The sequence below is a fragment of the Mycteria americana genome, chromosome 5 (assembly GCF_035582795.1).
Source record: "Mycteria americana isolate JAX WOST 10 ecotype Jacksonville Zoo and Gardens chromosome 5, USCA_MyAme_1.0, whole genome shotgun sequence".
NCBI lineage: Eukaryota > Metazoa > Chordata > Aves > Ciconiiformes > Ciconiidae > Mycteria > Mycteria americana.
Window position 1 is genome coordinate 46507896 of NC_134369.1, and position 27978 is coordinate 46535873.

The 27978-nt window shown below is 38.1% G+C and overlaps 1 protein-coding gene across 13 annotated transcripts in view; it reads left to right on the forward strand.

Annotated features, from left to right (window-relative positions):
* Positions 1-27978, forward strand: part of MIPOL1 (mirror-image polydactyly 1) — a 195846-nt gene that overhangs the window by 23790 nt on the left and 144078 nt on the right. For 4 of the 13 annotated variants that reach the window (XM_075503173.1, XM_075503172.1, XM_075503164.1 and 1 more), the window contains 3 exons: positions 8913-8962; positions 11492-11626; positions 12927-13006. In XM_075503173.1, the coding sequence (XP_075359288.1) occupies positions 11622-11626; positions 12927-13006 (85 nt within the window). In that variant the 5' untranslated portion in view covers positions 8913-8962; positions 11492-11621. Of the gene's footprint in view, positions 1-531; positions 680-7375; positions 7518-8912; positions 8963-10828; positions 10948-11491; positions 11627-12926; positions 13007-27978 lie in introns of all 13 variants that reach the window. The other 9 variants (XM_075503170.1, XM_075503166.1, XM_075503168.1 and 6 more) reach the window with 8 other exon arrangements.

Consider the following 27978-nt stretch of genomic DNA (forward strand, 5'->3'; position numbering starts at 1 on the left):
CTTTAAAGTCTTGAAGAAATAAAAAGAAGAATATTGAAGACCGCTTTGAAAGCAGTGTCAAAGTGGCCTAACTTTATCAGAAAAATTATGCCTTTTTTTACATTAAAGTCTGACCATGTTAAGATTTGCTTTTGACAGCAAGGAGTCATGAAAGCATAACATTAAAAGAAAGTTGCCTTCATTCATAATGTGTTTTAAGAAATATTCCAGAAGACTTTCTCCCTTCTTTCCTCCCAGTTTGACTGTCAAATAGGAAGCTATTTAGCAGTTTTTCTAGTGCTATGATTAGGCACAGAAGCCATCCTAGTGCACATACCTAACTTTGTCAGGTGCTCCTTTGACATGAAGGGGGAGGTAGAACTCTGGAGTCTACAGGTCTTGCAGCTTCACAATGTCCGAGATTGTCTTCAGAGTTGTTCTGAGTATTTGAACTGTTGGCCAAATTTTACCTTTTCTAATCTTGTGTTTTATCTATACTTCTGTAGCTAAAAAGTCTTGATTTTTTTTTTTTTTAAATTTTATTTTTTTTAGTGATGCCAAGCAGTGCAACTTGTAATGCCTGGAACATCTGACAAACAAGCCTGAAACTGTTCAGCACAATTATGTGCAAGAGAAAGCAGTCATCAAAATAAGCCTATGTTTCAGAAGTGCTAAGGAAGGCTTTTTCCTCCTTCGTCTAGTAAGTGGATTGAGAGCTCCATTGCTCCACCCAGGAGTAATGGGTGTGGGGCCAAGATTCAGCTGCTGTCTCAGCTCTCTGCAACCTCACATAATTTTTTCTTTTCACCTCTGGTGTCAAGTGTGTTGGCAATGAAAACATTAATGTAGCTTCATGAATCAAAGAATAATGAATGCAAGATATCTGAATTTATGATGAGGTTGCAAGAAAGAAGAGAACAGCCATCTGTTTCTTTTTACAAAAAACTGAAGAGAATAATCTTGCTGAAACTGGCTAGATAATCCTAGGTCTTGAATTTTTCCAGGAATTTATTTTTCCATTTGTCTGTGTGCAAAGAATCTGATTTTAAGGCTCAGAACCCCTAATAAGAACTTTTTCTGTCAGTTGTGTAACCCTCAACTTATATGAACCTCTTCGTAGTTTGTGTTCTCAGAGGAATTCTTTAAGGCTTCTTCACTGTAATTTACTTATGTGTGTTTGGCTGAGTAATGTGCTTACTAAGGGTTTAAAATGACCTTTCTTCAAAACCCAATGAAGAAATGTTTTCTAAAAAGTCTGTCCAGCTTCTTTATTCCCTGTGTTCTATATAATTATAAATTATGACAAGATTGAGGAACGAGAATGATCTATTTATTCAAATGTGTATTTCAAAAAAAAGCTGAACTATTTCATTCGTTGAGCAAGAACAGAAATGACAGAGCTTTCGTTATGGGTGATCTGACAGTTCTGCCTGTACTTAAAGTTGTCCTGCACCTCTCTCTGGAAGACCTTTTTTCTTTGAGTTTTCCATTGTTTGTAACTTTAACATTTTAGATGGAGATTTATTTTTTTCACAGTAGGCATTTCCTTCCTACTAGGTGAAAATGACTTTTTTCTTGTAAGTTTCAGCTGAGAGAAGGTTTTGGATATTGTCCAAATTAGGGTTAAAGGATAAATATATTATTTTCCACAATATAAACAAAAATATTGCAGCAGTTTGATTGGGAAGCTGGTATGTGGTCATGTTTTGCATTGCTTTCTTAAAATCGATCCGCTGTTGGAAATGTCTGTGATAATGTGACTGATGATCTAAACTTCTTTAACTTTAGCTAATGCCTCTTTTTTTTTTTTTTTTTCCTTTTTATTTTGGTTGGTTTTTTGTAGTTTCTCTTCCCAGCTGTCATCTTAATTTCACTGACTCATCTCTGGTTCTTACTGAATTCCAGCCCACCTCAGAACAGCTGATTCTTCTCTGATGGTTCAAGACCATTTCTGGATGTGTAGCTTGCTATTTTAAATTGTACTGGCCTTCAGGTTTCTTTGATATTGCAATAAATTTGAGGAAGCATCTGGATTAAGTTTCTAAAAACACTAGTCTGCTAATCATACTTAAATAAGCAACAGCACATGATAGGGCGTGTTATATATCATACCTGTTAAGCATGTTGTAAAGCACACAGCCAATGCATACATGCTGAAAACGCTCTGAAATGTTGTTAGAGTGTAACAAACATAGAATGATAGAATCGTTTAGGTTGGAAAAGACCTTTAAGATCATTGAGTCCAACCATAAACCTAACACTGCCAAGTTCACCACTAAACCATGTCCCTAAGTGCCACATCTACAGGTCTTTTAAATACCTCCAGGGATGGTGAGTCAACCACTTCCCTGGGCAGCCTGTTCCAATGCTTGACAACCCTTTTGGTGAAGCCATTTTTCCTAATATCCAGTCTAAACTTCCCCTGGCGCAACTTGAGGCTGTTTTCTCTCATCCTACCACTTGTTACTTGGGAAAAGAGACTGACCCCCACCTCTCTACAACCTCCTTTCAGGTAGTTGTAGGGAGCGTTAAGGTCTCCCCTCAGCCTCCTTTTCTCCAGGCTAAACAACCCCAGTTCCCTCAGCCGCTCCTCATAAAACTTGTTCTGTAGACCCTTCACCAGCTTTGTTGCTCTTCTTTGGACACATGTCCTGAAGTGTGCCATTCCTCTGTAACTCCCTCCACTTTTTCTTTACAGGGATGAAGTTACTACTTGTAGTCAAGGAAGGCACTATGTACTGGATCTAGTAGCTAGATTTAAAAATAAATGAGAAGTTGAGGAGAGACTATATGTTTATTGGGTCAAAAAGTATGTCTGTGCTCACACCTGAGCAACACTGTATGCTCCAATGCTCCTACTGCTGTGCAAGTGTAGTTCAGGGAACAATTATGCTTTTAGTTAAAGGATAGCTTTCTCTTCAGGTAGTCATCTAAGAAAATTACAGCTTAGTTAATTCTCTGAAAAAGAAAAAGACGGCTGATCTGGAGTCAGCATTGTTTTATTTCTCTGTTCTTTTTAGCTTGTGAAATTTCACATTACATCATTCCCTTCAGCAGCTGAAGTGTACGCTGTTGAATTTGAGTGGATAAAAAATTTGTGGGAGATCCAATGAACTGGATATGTTGGTTTACGACAGCAGTGGAGGTGCATTTGTGTTTTCATGCTGTTCAAAAGAGTCTGACAGATAAGTAACTGGTGCGGCTGTATTTTCCTGCGAGAGACTGACGGGCCCCTCTCAGTCCCCACGCAGAGGACTGGGTCTTGAAAGGTTGGCACATTTCTGACAGGCCTCTACACGTTCAGCGCTCGTGAGAGTTCTTGGTCGGCCTCCAATATCTACACTGTTTGTAGCCTCTATGCTTTTTATTTTTAGTGTTTTTGCTGTCAGGAAAAACGGCGCTGTTTGAAGGTACTTTGAGAAACGTGAATTGGCTGGATAAATTGAGTTTCTCTGCTTCAGTGTGGTTTGTTGCCTCCTTTTCTTCGCTAAGTCCCTGTTCAATCTTCCTTCTTTCTGTGAAGGCAGACGAACAATTAAATTGGAATGCTTTTGGCAGGAGAAGTATCATTTCTGCTTAATGCTATTACTTATACTAGTGGTCTAGGAATCTGGCACTAAGTTACCGCTTCTCATTTTTATGGGCATATAATGTTCTGTGACTTTATTTTTGCTTTTATGGTAAAAGCTAGGCTAGATTTGTGGTAAAAGAAATTATGATTTGGGGATTTCGGAATTTCAAGGTATTGAATATACTATACAATGAATTTTGCAAACATAAGCACTGTAGAGTCAGATGTTTCTTGAATCATTTCCATAGTTAGCTTTGGAGCTCTTTAGTCACAGTGACTTTTTCTTAAGTTTGGGAGGGAGGGATTTTGTGGGGCTTGAGGCAAATGCTTTCAGAAAGGCAGGTGAAATATCTGTATCAGTGGTCCAATTTTGGTTTAATGAAGGATGGTGTGCAAACCAGCGTTCGACATTTGGCCTAATGCCACATCATCCAGTCATGTAGCAAACTGGAAAAAATGGGGTGCTCGAGACAAGTAGCACTCAAAACGCTGCGCTGATGCTGCTGTTGCGCCGTTTCCTCCCTGACGGCATTCTGCCTGTCTGCCACAGGGGTCATCTTTGGTTGTACCTCACTGCTGGGGTTGGGGTTTTTTTTCCCTGCTCTACTGTCCTACCCTGTAAAGTAGAAAGCAACACAGAATTTAGTGTATTGTCGGGATGCTAGTTCTGGTGGTTTTGTTTTACTGCAATCCTTAGAATAATAAAATAGGTAGGCAGGAAGTGACCTGTGAATTATCATCCAGTTCACACCTCTGCTCAGAACAGGGCCATCTCCGAAGTTAGATCAGGCTACTGTATCCAGATGAGCTTTGCACATCTCCAGCAATGGAGATGCTGTAACCTCTCTGAGCAACTTGTTCCAGTGACCTTCCTCACTGTGAAAAAATCTCTTACCCATAACTCTCAGAGTTTTCTGTGTTACGACTTGTATCCAAGAGAAGAATCTTTCTCTGTGTTCTCTATATTCACTCACAAGGCAGCTAAAACCCAATAAAATCCCCCTTTAGCCTTCTGTCCTTAACACCAACTAACTCAACTCTTTCAAATTCCTCATAAGTCATGTGCTGCAGACCCCTAATCATCCTGATGGCTCTCTGCTGGACTCACTTGAGGATATCCATGAGAGGGTCAGACTGGATACAGCACTTCAGATGTGGTCTCGCATGTGCCAAATAGAGGGGATTAATCACTTCCCTCTGCCTGTTGGCTATGATCCTGTCAACAGAGTGTAATATGCAGGTAGCCCTCACCGCCATGAGAATGTAGTGCTGATTCTACTGAAATATTCTATTAAATACTCTTTTGACTCCAGATAAGACAACAGCTGGTTTAAAATATACGTATTTATCCTTATCCTTAAAGGCTATGGAAATCACAATCTGGTTGTAAAGTGTTTAGAAATGGAGATCTGGTTACCTACGCAATATGTAATAATTGAGCTGTAAGACCAGTGAGGTGTTTACAACAAAGCTGAAGGATGGCTAAATGAATTGGCTGTCCCACACTTGACCAAAGCATATCATAGTTTCATTATTAGAGTGAAAATAATGTTGATGGAGGTGTCACATAAGAAAGCTGCTTCACAGAATGCACACCAAGATGAGAAAAGCTGGAAAAAAAAGGAGAGACAGTCTTTGACAAGATCCTCTGCAGGTTTTTTTACATTTCAAAAAGGTGGTGGGCAGGGGGAGAAGGAAAAGGCATGTATTGTCAAAGAGAAGACAAAACTAAGGGTAAAGAAAAGAAACGGAGGATAAAGGACAGCTGAAAACTGGGAAAGAAGAGGACAGAGCAGGCTGAAGATTTTTTAATAAATAAAATACAAACAAAGATTGTTATTTTGGTAGGTAATGGGGGAGAGAGAATATAACAGAGAGGAGAAGAGATAAGGGGCTCTCTGTGATCTAATATGCACATAAAACACTTCCTAGCATGCATAAAGAGAAAATTGAGCCTTGAAGACACTGAACTAATAGCGGAAGTTAGGAAGAAGAAAATAAAGAGAAAAGTACATGTCCTTTATCCAATTAAATTTAATTTAGGAATAGGTGTAACCTATTGGAAACCAGTTGAAACTCCATTTTTATGCCTTCTTTCTTGTCTTTGTCAAAAGCATGACATAGAGAATGAGCGCTCTTTGACTTAGCATATGCTGTTGTTAAAAGCATCAGATGCAAATTCTTTAATGAGAATGTAAAGAAGCTGCTGCAGCAACAGAGTAAAAATACCCGAGCCCTGGTTCTCCATGTCTTTTCTGATTTATGTAGGTTAGTTGGAACCAACTGCAAATGTCTCATCTCCTTTTGGGCCAAGAATCAGTAGGGGAGAAAAGCCAGGGATTATTACATGACTCTGCCCTCTGGGAAGATGTTTTTACCAAGCTTCTAGATTATAAACCAAAATCTTGAAGTCTTTGTAGCAGTGCTGGAGTTTTACAGAATCACAGAACCGTATAGGTTGGAAAAGACCTTTAAGATCATCGACTCCAACCATAAACCTAACACTACCAAGACCACCACTATACCATGTCCCTAAGCACCTCATCCAAACGTCCTTTAAATACCTCCAGGGATGGCGACTCAACCACTTCCCTGGGCAGCCTGTTCCAATGCTTGATAACCCTTTCAGTGAAGAAAAATTTCCTAATATCCAGTCTAAACCTCCCCTGGCGCAACTTGAGGCCATTTCCTCTTGTCCTATCACTTGTTACCTGGGAGAAGAGACCGACCCCCACCTCTCTACAACCTCCTTTCAGGTAGTTGTAGAGAGCCATAAGGTCTCCCCTCAGCCTCCTTTTCTCCAGGCTAAACAATCCCAGCTCCCTCAGCCGCTCCTCATAAGACTTGTGCTCCAGACCCTTCACCAGCTTCGTTGCCCTTCCCTGGACTCGCTCCAGCACCTCAATGTCTCTCTTGTAGTGGGGGGCCCAAAACTGAACACAGTAGTCGAGGTGCGGCCTCACCAGTGCCGAGTACAGGGGCACGATCACTTCCCTAGTCCTGCTGGCCACGCTATTTTTGATACAAGCCAGGATGCCATTGGCTTTCTTGGCCACCTGGGCACACTGCCAGCTCATATTCAGCCGGCTGTCAACCAACACCCCCAGGTCCTTTTCTGCCAGGCAGCTTTCCAGCCACTCTTCCCCAAGCCTGTAGCGTTGCATGGGGTTGCTGTGACCCAAGTGCAGGACCTTGCACTTGGCCTTGTTGAACCTCATACAATTGACCTCAGCCCATCCATCCAGCCTGTCCAGGTCCCTCTGCAGAGCCTTCCTACCCTCAAGCAGATCAACACTCCCACACAGCTTGGTGTCATCTGCAAACTTACTGAGGGTGCACTCGATCCCCTCATCCAGATCATTGATAAAGATATTAAACAGAACTGGCCCCAACACAGAGCCCTGGGGAACACCGCTTGTGACCGGCCGCCAACTGGATTTAACTCCATTCACCACCGCTCTTTGGGCCCGGCCATCCAGCCAGTTCTTTACCCAGCGAAGAGTAATTTTAAATTTGAAGTACTGCTGCATTCAACCGTTTACAGGGTTAATCCACTTGCCTATATTTTATATTCTTTTAAAAAGAAACAGAATATTTTGCATGAACTACTTGTATTTAAAAGCATATAAAAGTAATAGAATACCATAAAACAAGTAACTCTGTAATCAAATACCAAAGTATGTTTCATTTTACAGCTTTCAAGTATCTAACAGATGTGTGTTATTCCACATTTGACAAATATTTGAAGAGGCTATTTCAGTTATTCTTTGACTAGTATTTTTTAACTGCCCAAAGCTGATTTTAACTTTTTTTGGGTTGTCTTAGATTTCTGATTTGCCATAAAGTTTCTTAAGGTAGTGAGGAAATGTGAGCCTTTTGTGGAGGAGTGTATCATTGCATCAAAACTTGGCAGCCACCCAAGCTAAGAAAACTATCTGTTTGTTCCTTGGGGAAATGCTTCTAGAAGGTAACTGTTTTTTATGTAGTGTACTCTCCTAAATTAAGTTTTTTAGTTTAGCTTGGCCTGAGGCAAAACGTTTCAGGATATTTTAGGAGATCCTGGTACTCTAATTAATCTTATGAAAATAATACTAAAATTCATTCTTTATTTCCCTATCCATAAAGTATATGGTGTTTCCTCCCTTACATAGCTTCATCCCTGCACTGTCAGTGGCAACTGTCAACTGCATCATTAGGGGGACAAAGGCTGGCTCGGTGCCGTTCCAAGGGGTGGTGGGAACTGCTGTCTTGTTCCACCAGAGGCAGAACAGGCGGTGTAGCCCTCCTTGTGGAAAAACTGAGTACTGAGTACTCGGACCCAAGACCTGAGTACTTTTTGTGAAGAAGAGGTGAATTTGGTCGACACCAGCAAGCATTTGCCTCCTGTCACAGCAAGTAAGGCCATGATTCAGTAGTTGTCTTCAAAACCTGTCAAGGCAAGACCAAGGAATGGGAGTTTGCAGTCATTAGGGCTCCATCTGGAAGGGTCTCAACAGCCTTTCGATTCCTGGGGAGGGAGAGTCAGTAACTGAACTCCAGCTTAGAAGATGAACTCGCTGATCTCCTGCCCAGGGAGGGAAAGCACTAGCAGCTACAGCAGACTGTCTCTGATCCTAAATACCTTGGGTCAACACCACTGGTCAGATGGTTGAAAGCTGGTGTTATTGTGGGGTGCTCCCTTGTGTAATATATATTCTGCAGACACTCTGGAGGTTTTTTCCTCTGAAAGTGGAAATACCGCCACAGCTGTAATAAAAGCTATTCAGAACTGCACAAGTAAAGCACTGTATGCTATTTTTATATGCCTCTTGTTTTTATTTAATTCCTATTAAGTGTTTCTGTTGATGAGTAATTAGAACCGGGACTGGAATGCCATCCTTTTGAATAAGCCATTATTTTGTTTAGATTTTTTTTTCTCCTAAAATCCATTCATGTTTCAAGGTACTAGAAGGCAAAATATATTGATGGCCATCTTTGCAGAATATATCCCTGAATAAATGAGGAAGTAGTAATTTTAGTTAGCACTATATAAAAAAAAAAAAGTGAAGGCCATGCAGTGAGCTTAGTTTTCCATTTTTATCTGTCATAGATGTAAATAATTCAAACATATAAGCATGGGAAGAAGTTGGCAGTTGGAAACTGTGACTGCATGAGTCTCATAGGATAATGTTAACATTTCCTGTGTGCTTCAATTTGACATTCTTTAGAAAAAGGTTGTTTTTGCTGAAGTATAACCGATTAAAAGTTAATGCTGTTTTTCACTGGGCACCCATGCTGAACTACAATGTTCATGTATTTCATGTGTATGCTTATGTAATTAAGCATCCACTAATTTCTTTCTCTTTGGGAAATACTTCTGCAGATCAACACTCCATATATGAAGAGTTAAGATCATATCATCTGTTGTTTAAGGTAAGTATAAGGACAGACACTATTATTATTTTGTAATAGCTTCTTAATCCTTTGTTCTGTGAAGTGTTGACGTTTTCATTAGAGTTAAAATATGTTGCATGTTTACAGAAAGCCTGAAATCTCAATTTGTGGTCCTATCAGTTTTAATTATTTGAATCATTAGAACATCTAATTTTTTGCTTAAGGGTACACGAATGTACCATTGAATCTGTTTTTTAAGGTTTTTTCCAGTTTAATGTCTGAATCCAAATTCATAAAGAGTTGGAAAAATGAGATGTCTGAGCTATAGGATTCACAGGGATTTTATATGAAGCCTATTTAATCAGGATAACACTGTTATTAATATTCATAAAGTCAGCTGGAACACAAATGACAGACTACGGAGCCTAAAATTTTTTACTTGTGAATTTATTAAAAGCAGCTTAAAAAATTAATGGAATTTAAGTAAAGTTGACGAAAATGAAAATCTTATGTTAGCAGAAAAAATCTTTATTAGAACTTTCTCTAAGACCATCTTGCATTGATATCTTTGACAGATTTCATTGGTACTTAAAGAAGAAAGATGCATGAATGGTCATTTAAAAGGATTTAAACACATTGGCACATTAATTTTTACATGAATAATAAGTAGTTTCCAAAAGCAATTAACTTACAGTGTACAAGATTTGAATAGAAAAATAGGACTGTGACATCAAAGGGCAAAGCAAATGTGCTGTACATTTTAAACTTTTAATAATACGGCTTCTTAAAATAATTTATTTCATTTCCACAATAGGTAGAGTGACAGTGAAGGTATTTGTGTACAGCTTAGGTTTGTTCTGAAATACACAGAGCTGGAACAAAGAAAAATTTTGATGCCAAAGTGAATTGATAAAGAACAATTTCAGGCTTTTACAGTGATCACTTGCTTTGGAATTGAGCTTTCTTGCAGTCAATTTCTGTGTGCGGAAAATAGTCGTATACTGGCCACAGTGTATGATTTTTCTCCCATGCTGCTATATGCAGCACTGGGAAGCATTTGTTATTTCTGTAGAGGGCAAAATAGGTAGATCTGGGATTTCTTTCATTAGTAGGAAGATGCTGGTTAATTTATATTCGTATTTGTAGGTAGTTTTTGTACTTAAATATTTAGTGTGAATTCTACGTGACTATTGCATATTCAACAGATAAGGACAATTTTTTTTTAGGTTTCTATGTATGATGTTCAAGTAGTAGTCTTAACACTAATGCAGGTTGAATGAATAGGTAGTGAATAAGGAAATTGGTATTTAAAATTAACTCCAGATTTTGGGTTACAGTTTCGTTTTGCATTTTCACTTTTGTCTCAGTCCACCAGTATATTTTATTTTAATCTCCAGCTTTAATTTCTTTTGATTGTTAGACTGATTATTAACAGATTGTCTCCAAATGAAAGTAAAGAAAAGCTTTAAAATAATTGTATTTAATTTTTCTGATGATTCCTCCTGGGAAAATCTTCATGGCCAGCTTCTGATTGTTGTTGATGCAGCAAAATTTAACACTCTCTGAATAACGATGGTTCAGTAAGTTTGGGTTCTAAAAATACCCTGTGTTCGAAGTATCTACTGTAAAGGTACCTCTTGAATGATGTGTAAGTGTTGTGCATAAATTAGATACCGATTGCAGCGTTTGTGTTCAGAACAACCGATTTACATACTTAGTGTATGGAATATTTTGTTGTTCTATTTACTAACATTTTTATTTCTAATAATAGGGGAAGTATACTGCAAACCCTAGGGAGCCCCAAAAGGTCTTTCTGTTTGACTTTGATCGATAGGTTGCCTTAATCTGATATCAATGATATTTTTACTTTCTATATGTGTAAACCAGAAAATTCCTATTAATTAGCAGAACATATTTCACCTTGAAGACAAAGTCTGTAAAATGAGCCTCTTGACTTGCGTCTCCAGTGATTCCCGTGCCATAGTCTATTATTTCCAGGAGAGGGCAGCATTTTCCTACATCAGGTACATGAAGGCACATGCCCTGCTTAGACTGTCAATGTTTCTTGTAATTACTCCCAGTATATTTGTTGCTTGCTTATGAATTAACTTGCATTTATGGAACTAAATCATTCCAATCATTTAATTACACCTGAGGAGCTGAACTATAATTGCTTGCTTCCAACTAGGATCTGATATGGCTTGAGCAGTATTAATTTGGTGTTTACTTTTCTGAGTGCTAAAAGCATTAAAATGATTGTGCAATGGGATTACATTTTACTAATTGCTGGCATTCATTAGCTGGGTAAATGGCGAGGAAGAATGACTGTATATTGTGGAGGGATAAAATTATGGTTTTAAATAGTATATTACTAGGCACATTAAGGCCCTAAGACATGTTTTAAAATACTCCAGAGGTTATTAAATACCGTATTTTCTTCATGTCTTGCTATATGAATATCTTATTAAAATACTGCAATTATTATGAACCTTTTTGTGCAATATGTAGGGAAATGGCTTCATTGACAGAAACCTATTTCTTGATATTAATAACCTTCTATATTTTCAGCTAATCCAAAAGTAAATGAGGAACTTAGGAAAAGATTGCCAACTCCAAATCAACACAGTTACACAGAATTGAAAAAGAAGCATACAGCTTCATTTGAGGGACTCTTGTAAGGAACTCAGTGTTCTGCGATATGAGGTGAAGTTGTTGTTTTTTGTTAAGACCTAAGCACATCAAATCATACATGTTTTTTTTTTTCTCATGCACATTTATAGTTAACAACAAATATTATGAGCTAAATATGTATTTCTTGAATGCTTAATGTAAATGTTAGTGTTGAATCTTAAGTGTCTGCACAATTGTTTTATTTTTTGTAATCTCAAAGGTAAAAATGGAAACATCTGCCTTCTTTTTGGTATTGTATAGGAAAAGAATTTCTTCTGCTGCTTTATTAGTTAGAACATATGTCTTGGTATAATATGCTTGAATTTTAAAATGTGTACTTAATTTTTTTTTTTTTTTTAACTCTTACATTTATCAGCCCAATTACAGCTCTCTGGGTATTTTCATGATCCAGCCACTGCCTCTTCAGGGCATATGTTGTATCTTTTTAATAAATGTAGAAAAAATATAGCAGGGAAAACATACAAAATAAGCACAACTACGTAGTTAAAGATGAAAAATTATCGTTTGTATACTACATTTTAAAAGAGGTGCTCGAGTAAATAATAAAATTTGTGGTAAGCTTACTATATTAGCAAGATCACTGATTTATTTAGATTTCCTTGAAATATAGAATACAGTTGAATTTTTAACATATAAGAGAGTATGTATTTTAAAACTCAAAATATTACCTGATAAGCGTAACATTTTACTGTAGGTCTTATTTTTGAGTATCGAGGGTTGTTTCCGGAAGATCTTTGATTATATGAAATACTGCAACTGTGTAATTAACTGTATAGTCTGAAGCAATATGTATGCAAATATTAGGAGGGATTATTTAGCTGTTTAGGAAAACCTGCAAATTCAGAGTTGGAGTGGTCATGGGCCACTTTACCTGTATTTTATCCAGGAAATTAAAACAGGAGAAAGAAAGCTGTAAAGTGAAGTGCATACCACCATCTGTAATAATTACCAAAGCGAGCAGTCTCATTGCCTCTAGCAGGACCACTCAGTGTGATTTGGGCTGTGCTCAGTAGCATGTACTTCCAAGACCAGACTCTAGAACAAGAAGACAACTAATAAATTTTTCAATGAAGGTGCTACACGCAACAGGAAGCTGAACCAAACCATTATAAAAATTAGATATGTGAAGAAAAAATATTTTACTGAGAGATATAATTTAGCATTGACTGTTAAAGTACACAGACTTTATTGTCCTGTTATTAATATTTTTAAATCATTTGTCCTGTAAATTTTCTGTCAAATGAAGGCAAAGTGTAGGTGTGTTATAATACATTGTTTCAAGTTTATTTATCTAGAGTTTGCTTTATTTTAGCTCTAAAATCATCAAGCAAAAACTGGACTCAGTGCCAGATCAAACAAGTTCAGAAGAACAAATGGAGAACTGGTCAAAAGGTAAGGACTTTTAAGATATTAATAAGGAACCTCAGGTGTTGTACCAGTGCTAGGCAGTGACTGGAATGTATTTGTTCTTGCCGATATATGACTGACTTTGGAAGAAAAGAGGAAAAAAAAAAAAACCACAACCACACACAGCCTCTTAAAAATATTTGGGGTAATAGGAGAGCAGCTACAGGAATGTAGATCATCAGCTTTATTTTTATTTTCTGGGTTATTGAAAATGTTTTTGTATAACCTTGAGAAGTCTTACTTAAATTTTTAGTCTGTGCGTTGCACTTTACTTTCCAACCTTTTTTTCCTTAATGGGTTAACAAGAAGTCTGAAGTCTGCCTTAAAGTAACTTTCTTGGCTATTCACACCTGGCTAGAGTATGATTAAGCCATCTATTAATACTAATGAGTTTCTCATTATTACTTCAACAGAATATAGACAGCAAGGTAGGCTTGGAGGTAGAGGGGGCCTTGGTTAACTTGGAACTTCCATGGTTCATGGAGTTTTCATCTCCATCAGGATGGAAGGATCTTTTTGTATTTGGATGGCCAAAATTTTGCTCTCAGATACATTCTTCTATGTTTCATGGCAGCAACTTAAAAAAAAAAAAAAAGGAAAAAAAGAAGCACTGAGTTTGAGAGCATATTGTGTCTGACTGACTTTACAGAAGATAATTGTCAGAAAGTCGCTTGTGACTAGATAATAATGTGTAGATTGAAGAAAGGGAAAGACACAGGAAGCAGACCTTCAGTACATCATAAAAGGGATAAAAGGGTGGATTTTTTTCCAGTGGCTATGTGTAGGTTAAAAAAAAAAAATGAATAGGCATGTCAACATCAAAGATGCCTCCTGTATCAGAGCCTGATAGCATCTTGTGTATTCCTTTTTTTGAATTTTAGACTATGTATTCTTTCTCAAAAGATAATAAATGTCAAGTTTCTCATGAAAAGTCAGTTGTTTAGAAGACAGAAGAAATACTCCGTCTTGCAGATGATGCATTTCTTACATATGTAAAGGAATTTCTATCTATATTATTGTGTAAAATAAACTACTTGTAGACCCCTTTTAATTCATGGAATTTTGAGCTATTACTGAGTGAAGTTAAAAATGTTTTTGAATCATATACTCTGAAAACAAAAGTAGGCATGGTGGAGTAACTTAGTGGAGAATTATATTCTGACAATTTATACTTTAAATGTGTAACGGCTTAATCAGATTTAGTATTTTTAGACCTTTAGGGGTCAGCATACCCTAAGAATGGTTCAAAAGGTTAACTTTTTCCAAAGTAGGCAAGTGAATACCATAAACTGATTCTCTGTGAAATATTTTCTGTCTGCTTTCAAGAAATGGCATTCTTCTGCTGCTCACAGATACTTTAAAAACTGGGTAGTTACTGAGTTTCATGTGTATTATTTTTCTGATGCATGAAGTTAATATTTTGTGCTGTTTAGAAAGCTATTTCTTCCAAGCTAACTTACATGTTTCTGTATCGAATAGCAGTTGTTATATAGACAAAAGTAAAATCGATACACTTTTTTTAGATCAATCATTAATAAGTCACGTAATTCTTTATGCTTTTACTCCTAGGGAAGTTTAAAAAAGGGATTATGGATAAATCTTATGTCATCATAGTGGTTTGGATGAGGAATTTTTTATTCTTAGAATTTTATTTGGGTATTAACAATTAAATTACATTTTCTTATCTTAAAGATAATAGGTAAATTACAGCAACATAATGTTCAATATGTACCCTTGGTAGACATTCTGGTGCATTTTCTCGTTGAACTACTAAACCAAAGCAACTTTTAATCTTCTGTTTAAATGTCTGTGTTGAAGTGTGTACCATTTTGTGCTCCACTTGCTTTGTCATCTGTGGTATTTTTCCTTTTTGCGGCTGGTACTGTACTGTGTCTAGTTGTTCCTTGCTTGTAACTTGGAAGTTTAAAAGCTGTTTTTAGAATAACCTTATCATGATTTATTCCAATATATTTTTTTATAACATACTGAAATGTTGGCAATTAAATTACTTGTCAAAAAATAAGGATAGTAAAGCACATCTGAGATGAAATTCGGCTGACTAGAAGAAAATTCAGTCAAGCGATGAGAATTTAAAAAAAAACAGCAAAAATGTTAGGTACAGAGAAGAGGTAGGTTTATGGCAGTTATGTGGGATAATATGTAACCTGTTAATAGATGTTATAAAATAAAATACTTGAAAGAAAGGTAGTGTTTAAGAAGAGTATATCTGAAGTGTTTGATAGTTGATATTTTCTTTTTAACTTTCCGTGTTGTTTGGAATATAATATGTCTGTATGGATTGAAGACATTTATCTGTCTCTGTTCTACTATATTAGGAAGAGTTAAAGAACAGTCTATGTGCAAGGCTTATTATTTTGGGTTTGTATCTAATTTAAATGTACTGTTTGTCTCCACAGCACCTAGTTTTTAATAGGAGGATAGTGACTTTTTTCATTTCTCTCTAAGAATACTTGAGAGAATGTATCAGGAGCATTGGCAGCAGGCCAGTGAAGACTCTGTAATTTCCAAATGAAAAATATTCAGGATCCAAGCTAGAAAGCCTAGGATGGCAGTCCATTATAAAAATAAACTTATATTGCCAAATAGGTGCATATCTTTGCATTGCAGTGGCAGGAGTGGGGGGAAGCACACGGCACCTGGGTGGAGTTGTTACTTTAGCAGGGTTTACATGCATGGTGAAAACTGCACAAACACAAATACTATGAAAACACAAGACGGAACCTGAAATTGGGTGCTTTTCATACTTACATATACATTCAGGACTTGATATGTCAATTTTCCAAAAGAGTTAGCAGGACAGGAAAGTGGTGAGTGTGCAAATACTGGAGTTAAATTTGCGTCTCATTTGACTCATATCATGTACTGTGTTTGAATAGGTGCAGCTATACTTGTTCTGTATTATATAGTCTTTCACTATTGTAATGGTTTTGCCTGTGTCGTATTTCTGAGCATCTATGATTTTTAAGGACAGGGCAGAAATTAGGTGAAGTCTTAAAATATCAAGTATTGTTTGGTCTGTTTTGACAACAAAGTTGTAATTTTGCTGACTCTGAAATGAAAAGCATTGTGTAATTATTATTTGGAATTTCCTAAAACAACGTAATAGATAGATTCTTTTTAATGGCAAAGTGGTTTGCTTCCTTAAAAGGTGGTTGTTATTTTTTCAAGCACAGAAATAAATACATTTCTAAACCACTACTTAAAGCACATGTTGAAATGTAAGTCAATGGACCAATTTCACCTGTAAGAATTTGATGTCAACTCTTAGTTATGATGCATATAGACACTTCCACTGTAGCTTGTTATCCTTCAAAAGAGTGTTTGTGTGGCTTGTAAAAATACGTTAAAATTACGTGTCTGGAAATTGTAGTTCAGAGGAGATTCTAGCTTTAAAGAGATGTGATAATGTAGATTGGAACAGAACTGCAGAATCAGCTTGTACAGGGAAATTTGAAAAGTAAGTGTTTTATCTGGTGGTGAGCTGTTGTTTTCCAGTCTTGCTCCCTTCAGGAAAAATAGAAGAGGAAAACAGATATGCAGACCTAATGAACAAGTTATGTATATACAGCTGCTCAGACACATGTGCATGTGATAAGCTTACATGTAGACAATTGTCTTAATTGCATTGTGTGTTTGTGCATGCATTGGTCTTGCATGAATGCATGGTGCTTCCTGTTAAGCATCTGGCCATAGCTTTCCTTGTATTGTCATGGTCATGATGTGTATATGCCAGTGTATTGCTTACAAAAATATTTTTAGTTCTTTTGCTGTGTACTGAATAATATTCAGGAAGTAAAATCTCTCTAGAAATATTTTTGCATTTATTTACTCCCATTTATAAATTCCATTAATTGTCAGCCATCCCTTTTGCATTCATGGTAATTGAGGCAATGTACAGTCATATGCATAGGTTATGTAAAATGAATCATCTTTTTTTGCTAACTTCCTAGAAATGAAATTCCTGTTCCTCACCGTGTATTTGTAGACTATCTTATTAGAAGTAGTAAGTTGTTCTACTTGTGCAATGATTGAATGTACTTTTTTTGTGGGTTTGGTTTTGTAATAGTAATTACAAGGACTTTTTGTCTGGAATTACTATTGTGTGACTTTAACACACACACAAAGATGAAGGGGTAAAGAAAGCTTTGAAAGTAATGTGGTGGTGTAAAGGTTTTTCATCTGACGCTCTAGTTGGGTCAAAAAGCAACTAATTGTAAAGGTGCTGCTTCCCCTTTCCAGAATACATCCATCACAGCTGTAAACACTCTAAATCTGAAGCCCTTCTTCCAAGGCTGTAGTAGAGGCAGAATAAACCATACTTGTCATATTGAGGTCTGTTTCTTCTTTTACATGCCTCAACAGGAGACACTGTGAGACTGTTCTTCCTTTCCTTCCCTCTTTTAGCAGTAAAGAATGCTGTTTACCTTGGAAAGAAAGAAGACCTGGATATTGCATGGGTGTGTATGCAGAACAATCTACATGATATGCAGAGAGGCAGAGTCCTCTTCGCGCACGTGGCTCAATTGATTAGTGTCTTCCATGTGTGCTGGGCTTTCAGCATCGAACTCGCTGTGTGCTAGTTGTCAGAGATCCCCTTGCAAAGTGGCAAGGGTAGTTTCAGGTTTCTCTGCACAGTATAGGAGGCAGAAGAGAGGTTTGCATGAGTCAAACATACAAAGAGTGGCTAGTAACTGTTGAGCAACACTAAGTATGGAAGATGAAGAAAACATCTTGCATGGAAAAAGAGGGAATAGTGTGCCATGACTGAGAAGATGAAAAGGAGCTAATGATAACTGAAAAATCATCAAATACTGTCTGGTCTTTTCTGTAAATATAATCACCCTTTCATGTATATAAATTCTCATGTCTCCTTTTTCCATCCCATTTCTTTCCTTGTACATTTTGAATGGGTAAATACATTGCATTTCTGGCCAGGCTGCATGCAGAAAGACTCCTCATCAGAAGCACAGTTAAGTATCCAGTATCTGCCTGTCCCATTGGAGTGCTGTGAATATGAGTTTGTTAGACCCTTTACAGTACGCTGAAAATGTGTAGTGCCTTATCTGCACCGAGTATTGCAAGCACTAAAGATGGGGAGAATGCACACCTTGAAGTATTGCACTTCGTATCGCTTAAGTGTTTAAGGTATGAGTGCAGCTAACTTCAGAATGTCTTGAAATGTGCTTCAGAGAGCGCAGTGCTTACTACCACAGTAATTTTTATGTAGTGCTTCGGGAGGAGCTTTAGAAGACCTAGCACAAGTGCAAAAGGAATTTGGTTATTTTCTTCTTTAGAAACCTTCATTGCTTCTATTTTAATAACAACTAGAATGAAGCTTAAGTTCAGAGCAAAGACATAACAAATTTATTAAAAAAAGGTTCTCCAGGGAGTGCATTGGAGACTCTTATCTGAGAGTTCACCTGCATCTTTAGTAGACCATTTACTCAGCGTAACGGGTGCGTGGGCAAAGTGTCTTACTGGCACTTTATGCGGAGTGACCTTTCTTTTATGTCGGACACTTAAAATTACAATATTTTTCTTTACTTCTAAAGCTGTAGTTTTCTGGGATTTTGTTTAGAACTCTAATTCAGCAAAGCCTTAGTTGTTTGTTGGCAGTAGGGGAGGTTGAGTACATTTGGATAAGAGAATTTTCACTATAATTAATGGGCATCAGGAAACATGACCCTGCCTAGATAAAAGGGAGTTCTGGATCATTAAGATTTAGATAATGGAAGGGGTTATATGTGAACAGCAATTGTCTGGTATGACAATAGCAGAAGAAAAATGAGATGGGAGGGTTTACTTTGTTTTTAGCTGGTTTAGAAAACATAAACACAGCATGCTTAGTAAAACTCTAGCAGACACTGTTTGGAAATTATGTAATAACGCCATATAGGCTGTAATGATATCCTGAAACCCTGTATTTAAACTAACCTGAATTACAATGAGAGATAAACAGAATATTTACCCATCCCTTATGAGCTGCTGCTGATATGTAAATTTATTCTTCTACTTTGCACAAATATACTTTTGAGCTACTGCTTAAACACTTCAAGGTCCTTAGCCAAACAGTTTTAATGATGCCTCCAATATTATGAAAGTGTGACATTTGATGAATGCCTTGTATAGTTGTGATATCGGGGAAAGTGTAAACAAAAAATGCACATCAAGTCATCGTGCAACACCTAGATAATTTATAATTTTACTGTTTATATCCATCTTGACATTTTTTATCTGCCAAAGGCAGGTTTCATTTGGAATCTTAATCTGAGATTTATTTGGTGGATCTGGAAATCATAGCTAGAGTTCCCACAGGAAATGGTCCATCTACCAACAGATTAAATGGCAGTCCTGCAGTTGTTAAGGGAGCTCTGCATTTAACACACATGCATACTCATTCAGTCAGCACTGTGGAGAAAAATTAAAGTAGTAACCCAGGTTTAGGAACAATGTAGCTAAAAAGTCCCATATTTGCTGAATGACAAAGGGTTATATAGCAGCATTTCATTTTATTATTCGTGCTTGAATTTCTTGTTTGCTTTGTTGAGTCTGCTGACGAATACTAATAAATGCCTGCAACAATCCAGACGAGAGATGCCTGGCAACAAAGCTATGCAGTGGACCTCCCTGATCTTCTCCAGTTCACAACCTGACCTTTTGAAAAATTGGCTGGGCTAAGCTGCAGAATTTGGGTGTAATGGTTATTGTTAACTCCAGCTTTAGGATTTATTAATTTGTGTGATCAAGACTTACCTATACTTCAAAGTTTCAAAAGACCAAACACAATCATCCATCCATTAGAACTAACATTGTGTTTCAGTGAATCCCACTTAGTATCTGCTTAGAGATTCTGCTGTTTTGATGCATTTGGAATATAAAAATGCTTTTTCAAGTGTGAGACCAATCCAACGAAAATCTGGTGTCTTCTCAGAGACTAATATTTTAAAATAACAACGTGTTAATGAATTGCAAACGGAGAGTGGAATGCCAAAGGAAGTGTCTGATATTTACACATTAATAAATGCATCAGAATTAACTGCAGTGAATATCAAAGGAAGAAGTGGCTGCATATTTTAAAGACTGTAAAGTGTTTTTCTATTTTAAATATTCACTAGTTTGTACACAATTGCTGTTTAGATGCAAAATAGGAGGGCAAAAGACTTAGGGAGAGAGACAGGCGAGGGAAACATCATTACTAAAATCATCAGAATCCTTGGAGAATTGTAAAAAATTGCCTTTGCCAGAATAACTCCAACTGTTCTTAATCTCCTTCTCAATTTATTTCTTTATGAAGGGTATTGCCAGGGTTCCACACAAGTACAGGTGAATAAAGAAGCATTCAAAGCAACACAGATGTCCCCCCGCTTAAATTGCTAACACAGAATGAATTCACTGTTCTCTTTAGATTCCTTTAAGGAATAAAAAAATGAACCATTAACTTCTGAGTTTTGTCTGTATTTTAGCAGACAAAATATTTTCAAGCCTCTTTGTGTGTGTGTGTGTGTGTAATGGGATATAGAGCAAACTAAGACATTAATGCAAAATATAACTTAGGTTATTCTTACTTCATTTGCAGAGAACTTTCTCAATAAAGTTCCAATAAGAATACATTGTTCTCTTTGATCATGATTTTGGACAACTTAAATGCTTAGTTGTAGCCAGAGATTGAGCATTTGAATTGTATTGTTCTGTTAACTTGACTGACTTCTAAAACAGTTTTAATTGTTCAGAAGTTTTCTGTATTAGAACGATAGTCAATGTAAAAAAAAAAAATTATTTCATTTCTTCTGCCTACTATTGAAATTACAGGAAGTTTGTACATACTGTACACTGCACATCTGTCTTCTAATACAGAAATACTGCAGTCTGTCATGTGAATGAAAATTATCATCATAAAGCAGTGTGGAAGGATACCAATCTAGTTATTTGAAATTTCTCTTAATTTTTTGATTGTATAAATGTTACCTTATCATTCATAAGTAAAAATGGTATTTTTTTTTCTTGAAGTCCAATTGAAATGAGTTGCTAAAGCCTCTCTGACAGAAGAGAGAAGAATTTGAGGTCTCTGAGGAGGAAACAGGAGCAGGAAGGGCCACCAGTGAGGTAGCACAGGCTCCAAGATACAGCATAGATACAGCGCCTTGGAATTCTGCAGTTTTACTTCTGCCATGGCTTGCCTAGTGACCTCGATCCAGTTACTTCATTGCCATGTGCCTCAATCTTGATGGCTTTAAAATGACTATCACAGTGCTTATGCATCCTTATAAAATATATGTGAGAGTTTCCAGAAAACATTGTTTTCAAGGCTTGTTTCAGTGAGCCTCTGTCATTTGTCTCTTAAAATAAGAGCAGATATCCTATCTCAGTGTAAAATCTGGGACCTTTCTGAGTAAGAGTTACTTAAAAGTAAGTTGATAGTCCTCATTCTTCTGAGTTGACCCATGGTGCTCTCAGCAGGGCCCACAGTTATGTATCGTTGGGGCACTGAGCATACGATACATCTACATGGTGATTTCCTCTTCGTTATTGCCAAGGTTCTGGCTGGTTATATGTAGCATTTTGGCTGGGCAGAGCACTGAGAAATAAAAGGAATTAGCTTTGTATTACAAAACTACTCTGAGCTCAGTCTTCACTTGTTATCAGGTTCCTGTGCCTGCCATTCTGCCCTGCTACAGAAGTGATTTAGTGAGATCTTAGAGTCCTACTGTATAATCATCTTAAAGTTTGCCCAGTTTTCTTCAAACGTTAGAAAAATCATGTCATGAAGGGACAACCATTTGCTGTTGGTTGCAGGTTATTGGTTCTCAGTATACTACACTGCACTGAAGGGGCCTAAATAATTGCGAATATAAGTAAATCTGTAGTAAGTCCAAAGATGAGTAAAGCTGCACTTTTTCTTGTTTGTTTGTTTTGGAGAAAATGTATATTGACCTTGTACTTTTTGTACTGAGCTTTTGTAATTGTTTTCCAGAAACAGGAATTACTTTCTTCTTGAAAATTAAGTACAGCACCTTTTCTGTGGATTAACTCTGAAAACTTGTTTGCAGATTGTGGGAAAGATAAAATAGTGAGGAAAAAGTTGAGAATAACCAAACACCCTTTGAGATATGCATGTAAATCATGTATGTTGCATCTGTGTCAACTCAAATAGGAATGAAGAAGGAAATAACAGGCATTCTGAAAATGCATAAAACCTAAACCAACTTTTTTTTTCCATTTATGCCAGGCAATAGGATCAGATTTCTTCCACCAGCCTCATTTTCTTTCTTTGCATATTTATGCCTATAAAATCCTTTAATTTTGGTTTCCCATTCATTTTCAGGATTTATGCCTTTTAATCATTCAGTAAGGGGAGAACTGTTGAGCAATCTGAGTCTTTCACAGTCATTCTGTTTGGTAGAAGTTCCAGTAGTTATACAGCCAAGTGAATGAATGTTTGTCTTTGACAAAAAGGCTGACTCATCATTTTCAGCTCATGAAGGAATATTCAGGCATAGTACTAATTTCATTTGCATAGTTTTAAAAGCTAGTGGCTATCAGGTTCAAGTTTTCCGTTAAATATTTAATTTCTGTTTATTTATTAGATATGTCTAAGAATTCAAGTCCAGTGGCATTAGATGTTATGAACTTAAGACAATTCTGTAACCCACTTTTCACATGAAGCTATTAAAAATTGCTTTTTATTAATGCAGGAACTGTCTAATCCTAACAGCTTGCTAGGACACTTGCAGGTGTGTGTGCGTTGTCATACACACATGCTCAAAAATTATCTCTTCAGAAATGTTTGTAATATTATTATCGTACAAAAAATCTAGATAATTTGAAAGTCAATAATAAAGAATAGCAATTAGTCTAGTGAAAATAAAAGAAGGTGAAGTTCTTGAGTACTGCTCTTACACACTTGACAGTTATTGCAGCACGTTGAGGTAGATGTGCGGTTTGCAGGTAGAGGCAAGAGCAAGTATTTTTAAACTGTAGTAAGTGTGTCCTTTCATTCCAGTGGGAATAGGTTCATTTGGTATAGGGGTGAGGTGGCTCTTTGCTTTGATAGTTTTGTTGGATAGTGAATATTCCCTCTTGGTGTTTGAAATTCAGTTTTTTGTAGTGAACAAACCCAAAAATCCCCCACAGAAATTGAAACTGCGTTGTTGTTTAGACTGAGAAAAAAAATACACGATTAACAGTCAATTAGAGATTGTCAGTCACTGAATTTTTGGGGCCTTTTAGTAATTGAGGTTGCAGTTAGTTCCTCAAATGTAGCACAGTTTTGTTCTGCATTTTTTTTCAAATGTTTTTAATCTGACAGTGTCATGTAGGAAGAGTAAGCTACTGAGTTTGCAGTCAGCTTTGCTCAGGCTCCCAGAGCGTGTATGGCTCATTCCCTTCCTTCCTGGTTTTGCTCTTTTTCCTATTCTGCCTCTTACTGCCATCCCTCTAGGGGTTCATTCATGCAGTCTTTTGCAGGCGGATGAGGACTTGCTTTCTCTGTGCTACAGACCAGCTTAAATACTAGGAAGCTATAGGTAGCAAGTGGTAAGTACTATTACACTTGAAGCTGGTTTGAAGCACCAACAAGGGCTTCCAATGTCCCCATAGTCATCTGCAGGCAGATCTGTAGCCAGCTGTGTATTTTGCAGGGCTGTGTGCGTGTTCCATTGGTTTTTGTTTGTTTTCCTTTATTGTTATTCCTCAGAGATCCCCCGCAAACCTCTGAGCTGATCAGCGCAGTTTGGCGTGTGGGGTGCTGAAAGACTGCAAACAGGGGGAGGGAGGTGCCCACCCAGCTTCTGCTGGATGACGGGACTGCTGAATATGCGGAGTGGTGCACAAGGCAGGCTACTGCCTCCTTAGCCCTCCAGGTGAATCTGCACCTTCTCTGCACTTACATCTTCAACACTTCTTTCCATATTATCAGTGTCGGTACAGGATTCTCTAATGCTGTGCTTTCCCTGATTCTCTAATGCTGTGCTTTTGGTGCCAGTCCCCCACTTCTAAGAAGAAGCTATGAGAAATAGTGGCTGCCTGCAAAATGTGTTAGGTTCAATGTTTTTACTTGATTTTTTAACCACTCTAGCTTAACAACATTGAATTCCGTTCTGCCTTTACTATTTCAAGCCATGACAGCATTATCTTGCCCTTACGTCCCTCAGAATCAATTCCCAGCTTTAATTCTAGTGTCTTTATATTCCTTCTTCCTAACATTTGCCTTTCTTTCCCTCAAAGTGAACGAGCTATTCATTCAAGATAAATACATACAGAAGATCAGCTGTTCAGCTTCTCCCTATAGTGAAATATTAATCTGGGCTACTGAACTTGTTCTATTTTATATGGAAAATAAGTTGTTTAGTATACTCAAGAACCAGAATCAATGGTGGTGTTATCACTTAATGAAAACTACAGCATTTTTTCCAAAGCTTGCAAGGCTGTTTTACCCTTTCTCTGACGTTCCTTGTGCAGCCTCATTATTGCAAATGCTACTTACTCCCCAGTGTGTCTCTGCAGCATTGGTAATTAGTGCACAATACAATTTGCAGGAGGCATGAGGAAAAGCACTGAAGTGCATTGATTAATATTGCTACTTAGTTTAACAGCAAGACAAGAAGCTACCATGTACCAAGGCCTAAATTACTTGGGGTGGGGATCATGGGCTATATGGAGAGTAAAGTGGTTTTAAAAATAAAAAAATCACTATGCCCATTGATCTGACAGTGTTCAAAATGTCTTCCCCAAAGCATTCTACTGACAGATTTAGCATGTTGACCAAAAAAATGCATTACAGCTGTATTAAACAAGTAAAAACCTCTAACCTTAATGCCCTTGGGCAGAGCGCTTCCAATTCTGAGTGGAGGAGGCTGCCATCATCTTCTCTCTTACAAAGCCAGTAGGGAAAAAACCCAGATCCTCTGCGTTTCGCCTGACGTTTCCAGGAATGCCACTTACAGGCTTGCTGTGATGCTGCTTAGTCTTACCCATGTGCTTGAGGGAATTGAATCTGGATGAATAAGTGTGCTGCAAATGTAAGTTGCTTAAAGAAGCAGCATTAGCATTAATAAATGGCAACACAGGTCTAGTTCCATTCTAAATCCTTTTTTTTCTAGCTTCTGTAACTTACAGTTGAAGGCATAAAAATCCATATCTTGACATGGCCTAAGGATTTAGCCTGAAGTTCAGCTGCTAATGCAGATGTTTACCTCATCACGCAGGCATGTTTACTTCGTTCTGTTTTTTTAAAAAAATTAAAAAATATTTCTGCTGACTTGACCTGTCATCTAGAGAGCTTTACTGCTTGTTGGGAGCTCATATTCAGGACGTTATAGAGAGGCTGCTGGGGCTCATCTGACCCTCTGTTACCCCCTGCTGCTCTTCCATGTAGGCACCAGTGATACTGTTCAGGTGACCTGGGAAGTATCACGTGTGACTATGTGGCTCTGGGGATGATGGTCAAGGACGTGGGGACCCGGGTGGTGTTATCCTTGATCCTGCCAGTAAGAGGGAAGGGCATGGAGGAGAATTGGGTGAAGCAGATGAGGCTTTCTTCAGACAACTAGAAGCAGCCTCATGTTCACAGGTCCTGGTCCTCATGGGGGACTACAACGATGCTGATAATCTGCTAGAAGGACAACAGGAGGGCACAAGTGATCTAGGAGATTTCTGGAGTCAGTTGATGACAACTTTCTGACACAAATGATTGAGGTACCAACAAGGAGAGATGCTCTGCTGGACCTGGTACCTACAAACAAGGAGGAACTGGTTGTGGATGTCAAAGTCGGGGGCAGCCTTGGCTGCAGTTACCACAGGGTGGTGGAGTTCAGGATCCTGGGAGGAGGGAGCAGGACAAAATGCAGGACCTCAGCTGTGGACTTCAGGAGAAGAGACTTTGGCCTCCTCAGAGGTCTGCTTGGAAGAATCCCATGGGATACAGTACTGGAGAGAAGAGGGATCCAAGAGAGCTGGTAGATATTCAAGGATCACCTTGTCCAAACTCAGAAATGGTCTATCCTGTCAAGCAGGAAATCAAGCATGGATCAAGCAGGTTGTTGTTTTCCTTGACTTTGATAAGGCTTTGGACTCTGTGTCACATAACATCCTAATAGAGAAGCAAAGTATGGGTTAAATAAGTAAACAGTGAGGTCAACTGAAAACTGGCTGAATGTCTGCGCCCAGAGGGTGGTGATCAGTTGCATGAAGTCCAGTAGGAGGCAAGTCACTAGTGGTGTACTCCCAGAGTCAAAAATTGATCAAGTCCTGTTCAATGGCTTCATTAGTGATCTGGATGATGGAGAAGAGTATACCCTCAGCAAGTTTGCTGATGATACAAAACGGTGAGGAGTAGCTCATACACTAGAGGGTTCTGCTGCCCTTCAGAGGGACCTCGACAGGCTGGAGAATTGGGTAGAGAGGAACCTCATGAAGTTCAGCAAGGGGAAATGTGAAGCCCTGCACCTGGGCAGGAATAATCCCATGTAACTGTACATGCTGGGTGCCAACTGGCTAGAAAGCAGCTCTGCAGAAGGGGACAAGATCCTAGTGGACAGAACGTTGAGCATAAGCCAGCAATGTGCCCTCCTGGCAAGGATGGCCAACAGCATCCTGAGCCGCTTTAGGAAGAGCATTGCCAGCGGATGGAGGGAGGTGATCCATCCTCTCTGCTCAGCACTGGTGAGGTCACATCCAGTGTGTCAAGTCCAGTTCTGAGCTCCCCAGTATAAGAAAGAGATGGACTTACTGGAGTGAGTCCAGCAAAGACCCACAAAGGGACGGGAGCATCTTATGTATGAGGAGAGGCTGAGAGCTGAGACTGAGCCTCGAGAAGGGAAGGTTTGGGGGAGTGGATCTTATCAATATGAATAATACCTGATGAGAGGGAATGAAGAAGAAACAGCTAGACTCTTTTCAGTAGTACCCATTGACAGGCCAAGAGTCAATGAGCACAAATTAAAACACATGAAATTCCATCTGAATACAAGGAAACAATTTTTTACTACAAGGGTGATCAAACACTGGCACAGGCTGCCCAGAGAGGCTGTCGAGTCTCTGCTTGTGGAGCTATTCAAAAGGCGTCTGGACATAGTCCTGGGCAACCTGCTTTAGGTGACCCTGCTTGAGCAGAGGGGCTGGACTAGATGATCTCCAGTGGTCCTTTCCAGTTGCAATGATTCTGTGAACTCTTTTTAAAGTCCTCGCACTAAAAGCAGCAAATTTGAAAAACATGAACTGTGAAAATAAGAAAAGTTTATTCAGTTGATTACTCTCATGCTGAAGTGGTAGAATCCCTTTTTTGATTTGTCCCATTGTAACTGTGGTAGCTAATGTCATCTAATCTTAGCATTCTGGGGTGAGAAGTTTTTTTTTGTCCAACTCTTTCGTATAGTGTGGGCCAAAGGAGGGTGCAGTAACGCTAAACAAGGAACAAAGTTTCATGGCAATACAGTCACAGGTTATTGCGACAGATACATTGTGCTTGAATTCTTCCACAGAATGCAGCACACTTCACCTGAGGCACTTCAAATATATATATGGCTTATAGAAAATGTTGATGCCCTAGAGAAGAAGGGGAGGAAAAGTTGTTATGGCAAGTGAAGCGTTGCACTTCCCCTTCAGTGGGTCAGAGCATAATTTGCAATTATATATATGTATATATACACAGATCACTGCATCTGAAATGGGAGAAGTGGACAGGGTGATGTTTGATAGGCAGTTCTTTATAATATAAATCAAATGGGAAACACATCTCAGCCAAGTGTATGCCTCCCTCTAAAAAGCTTTGCACATATTGAAATTCAGACTAGGTTAGTTTTCAGAGTACTAACTGGAGAGGATTCAGAATTTTGCCCTTATATGTCGCCAGTCCTAAGTTGGGGCAGGTTCTTAGAGTACAGGTAGTGAATTGTTTAATGCCTGGAGATCCTTGCTACTTACTGTGAGGAGGAGCAAGA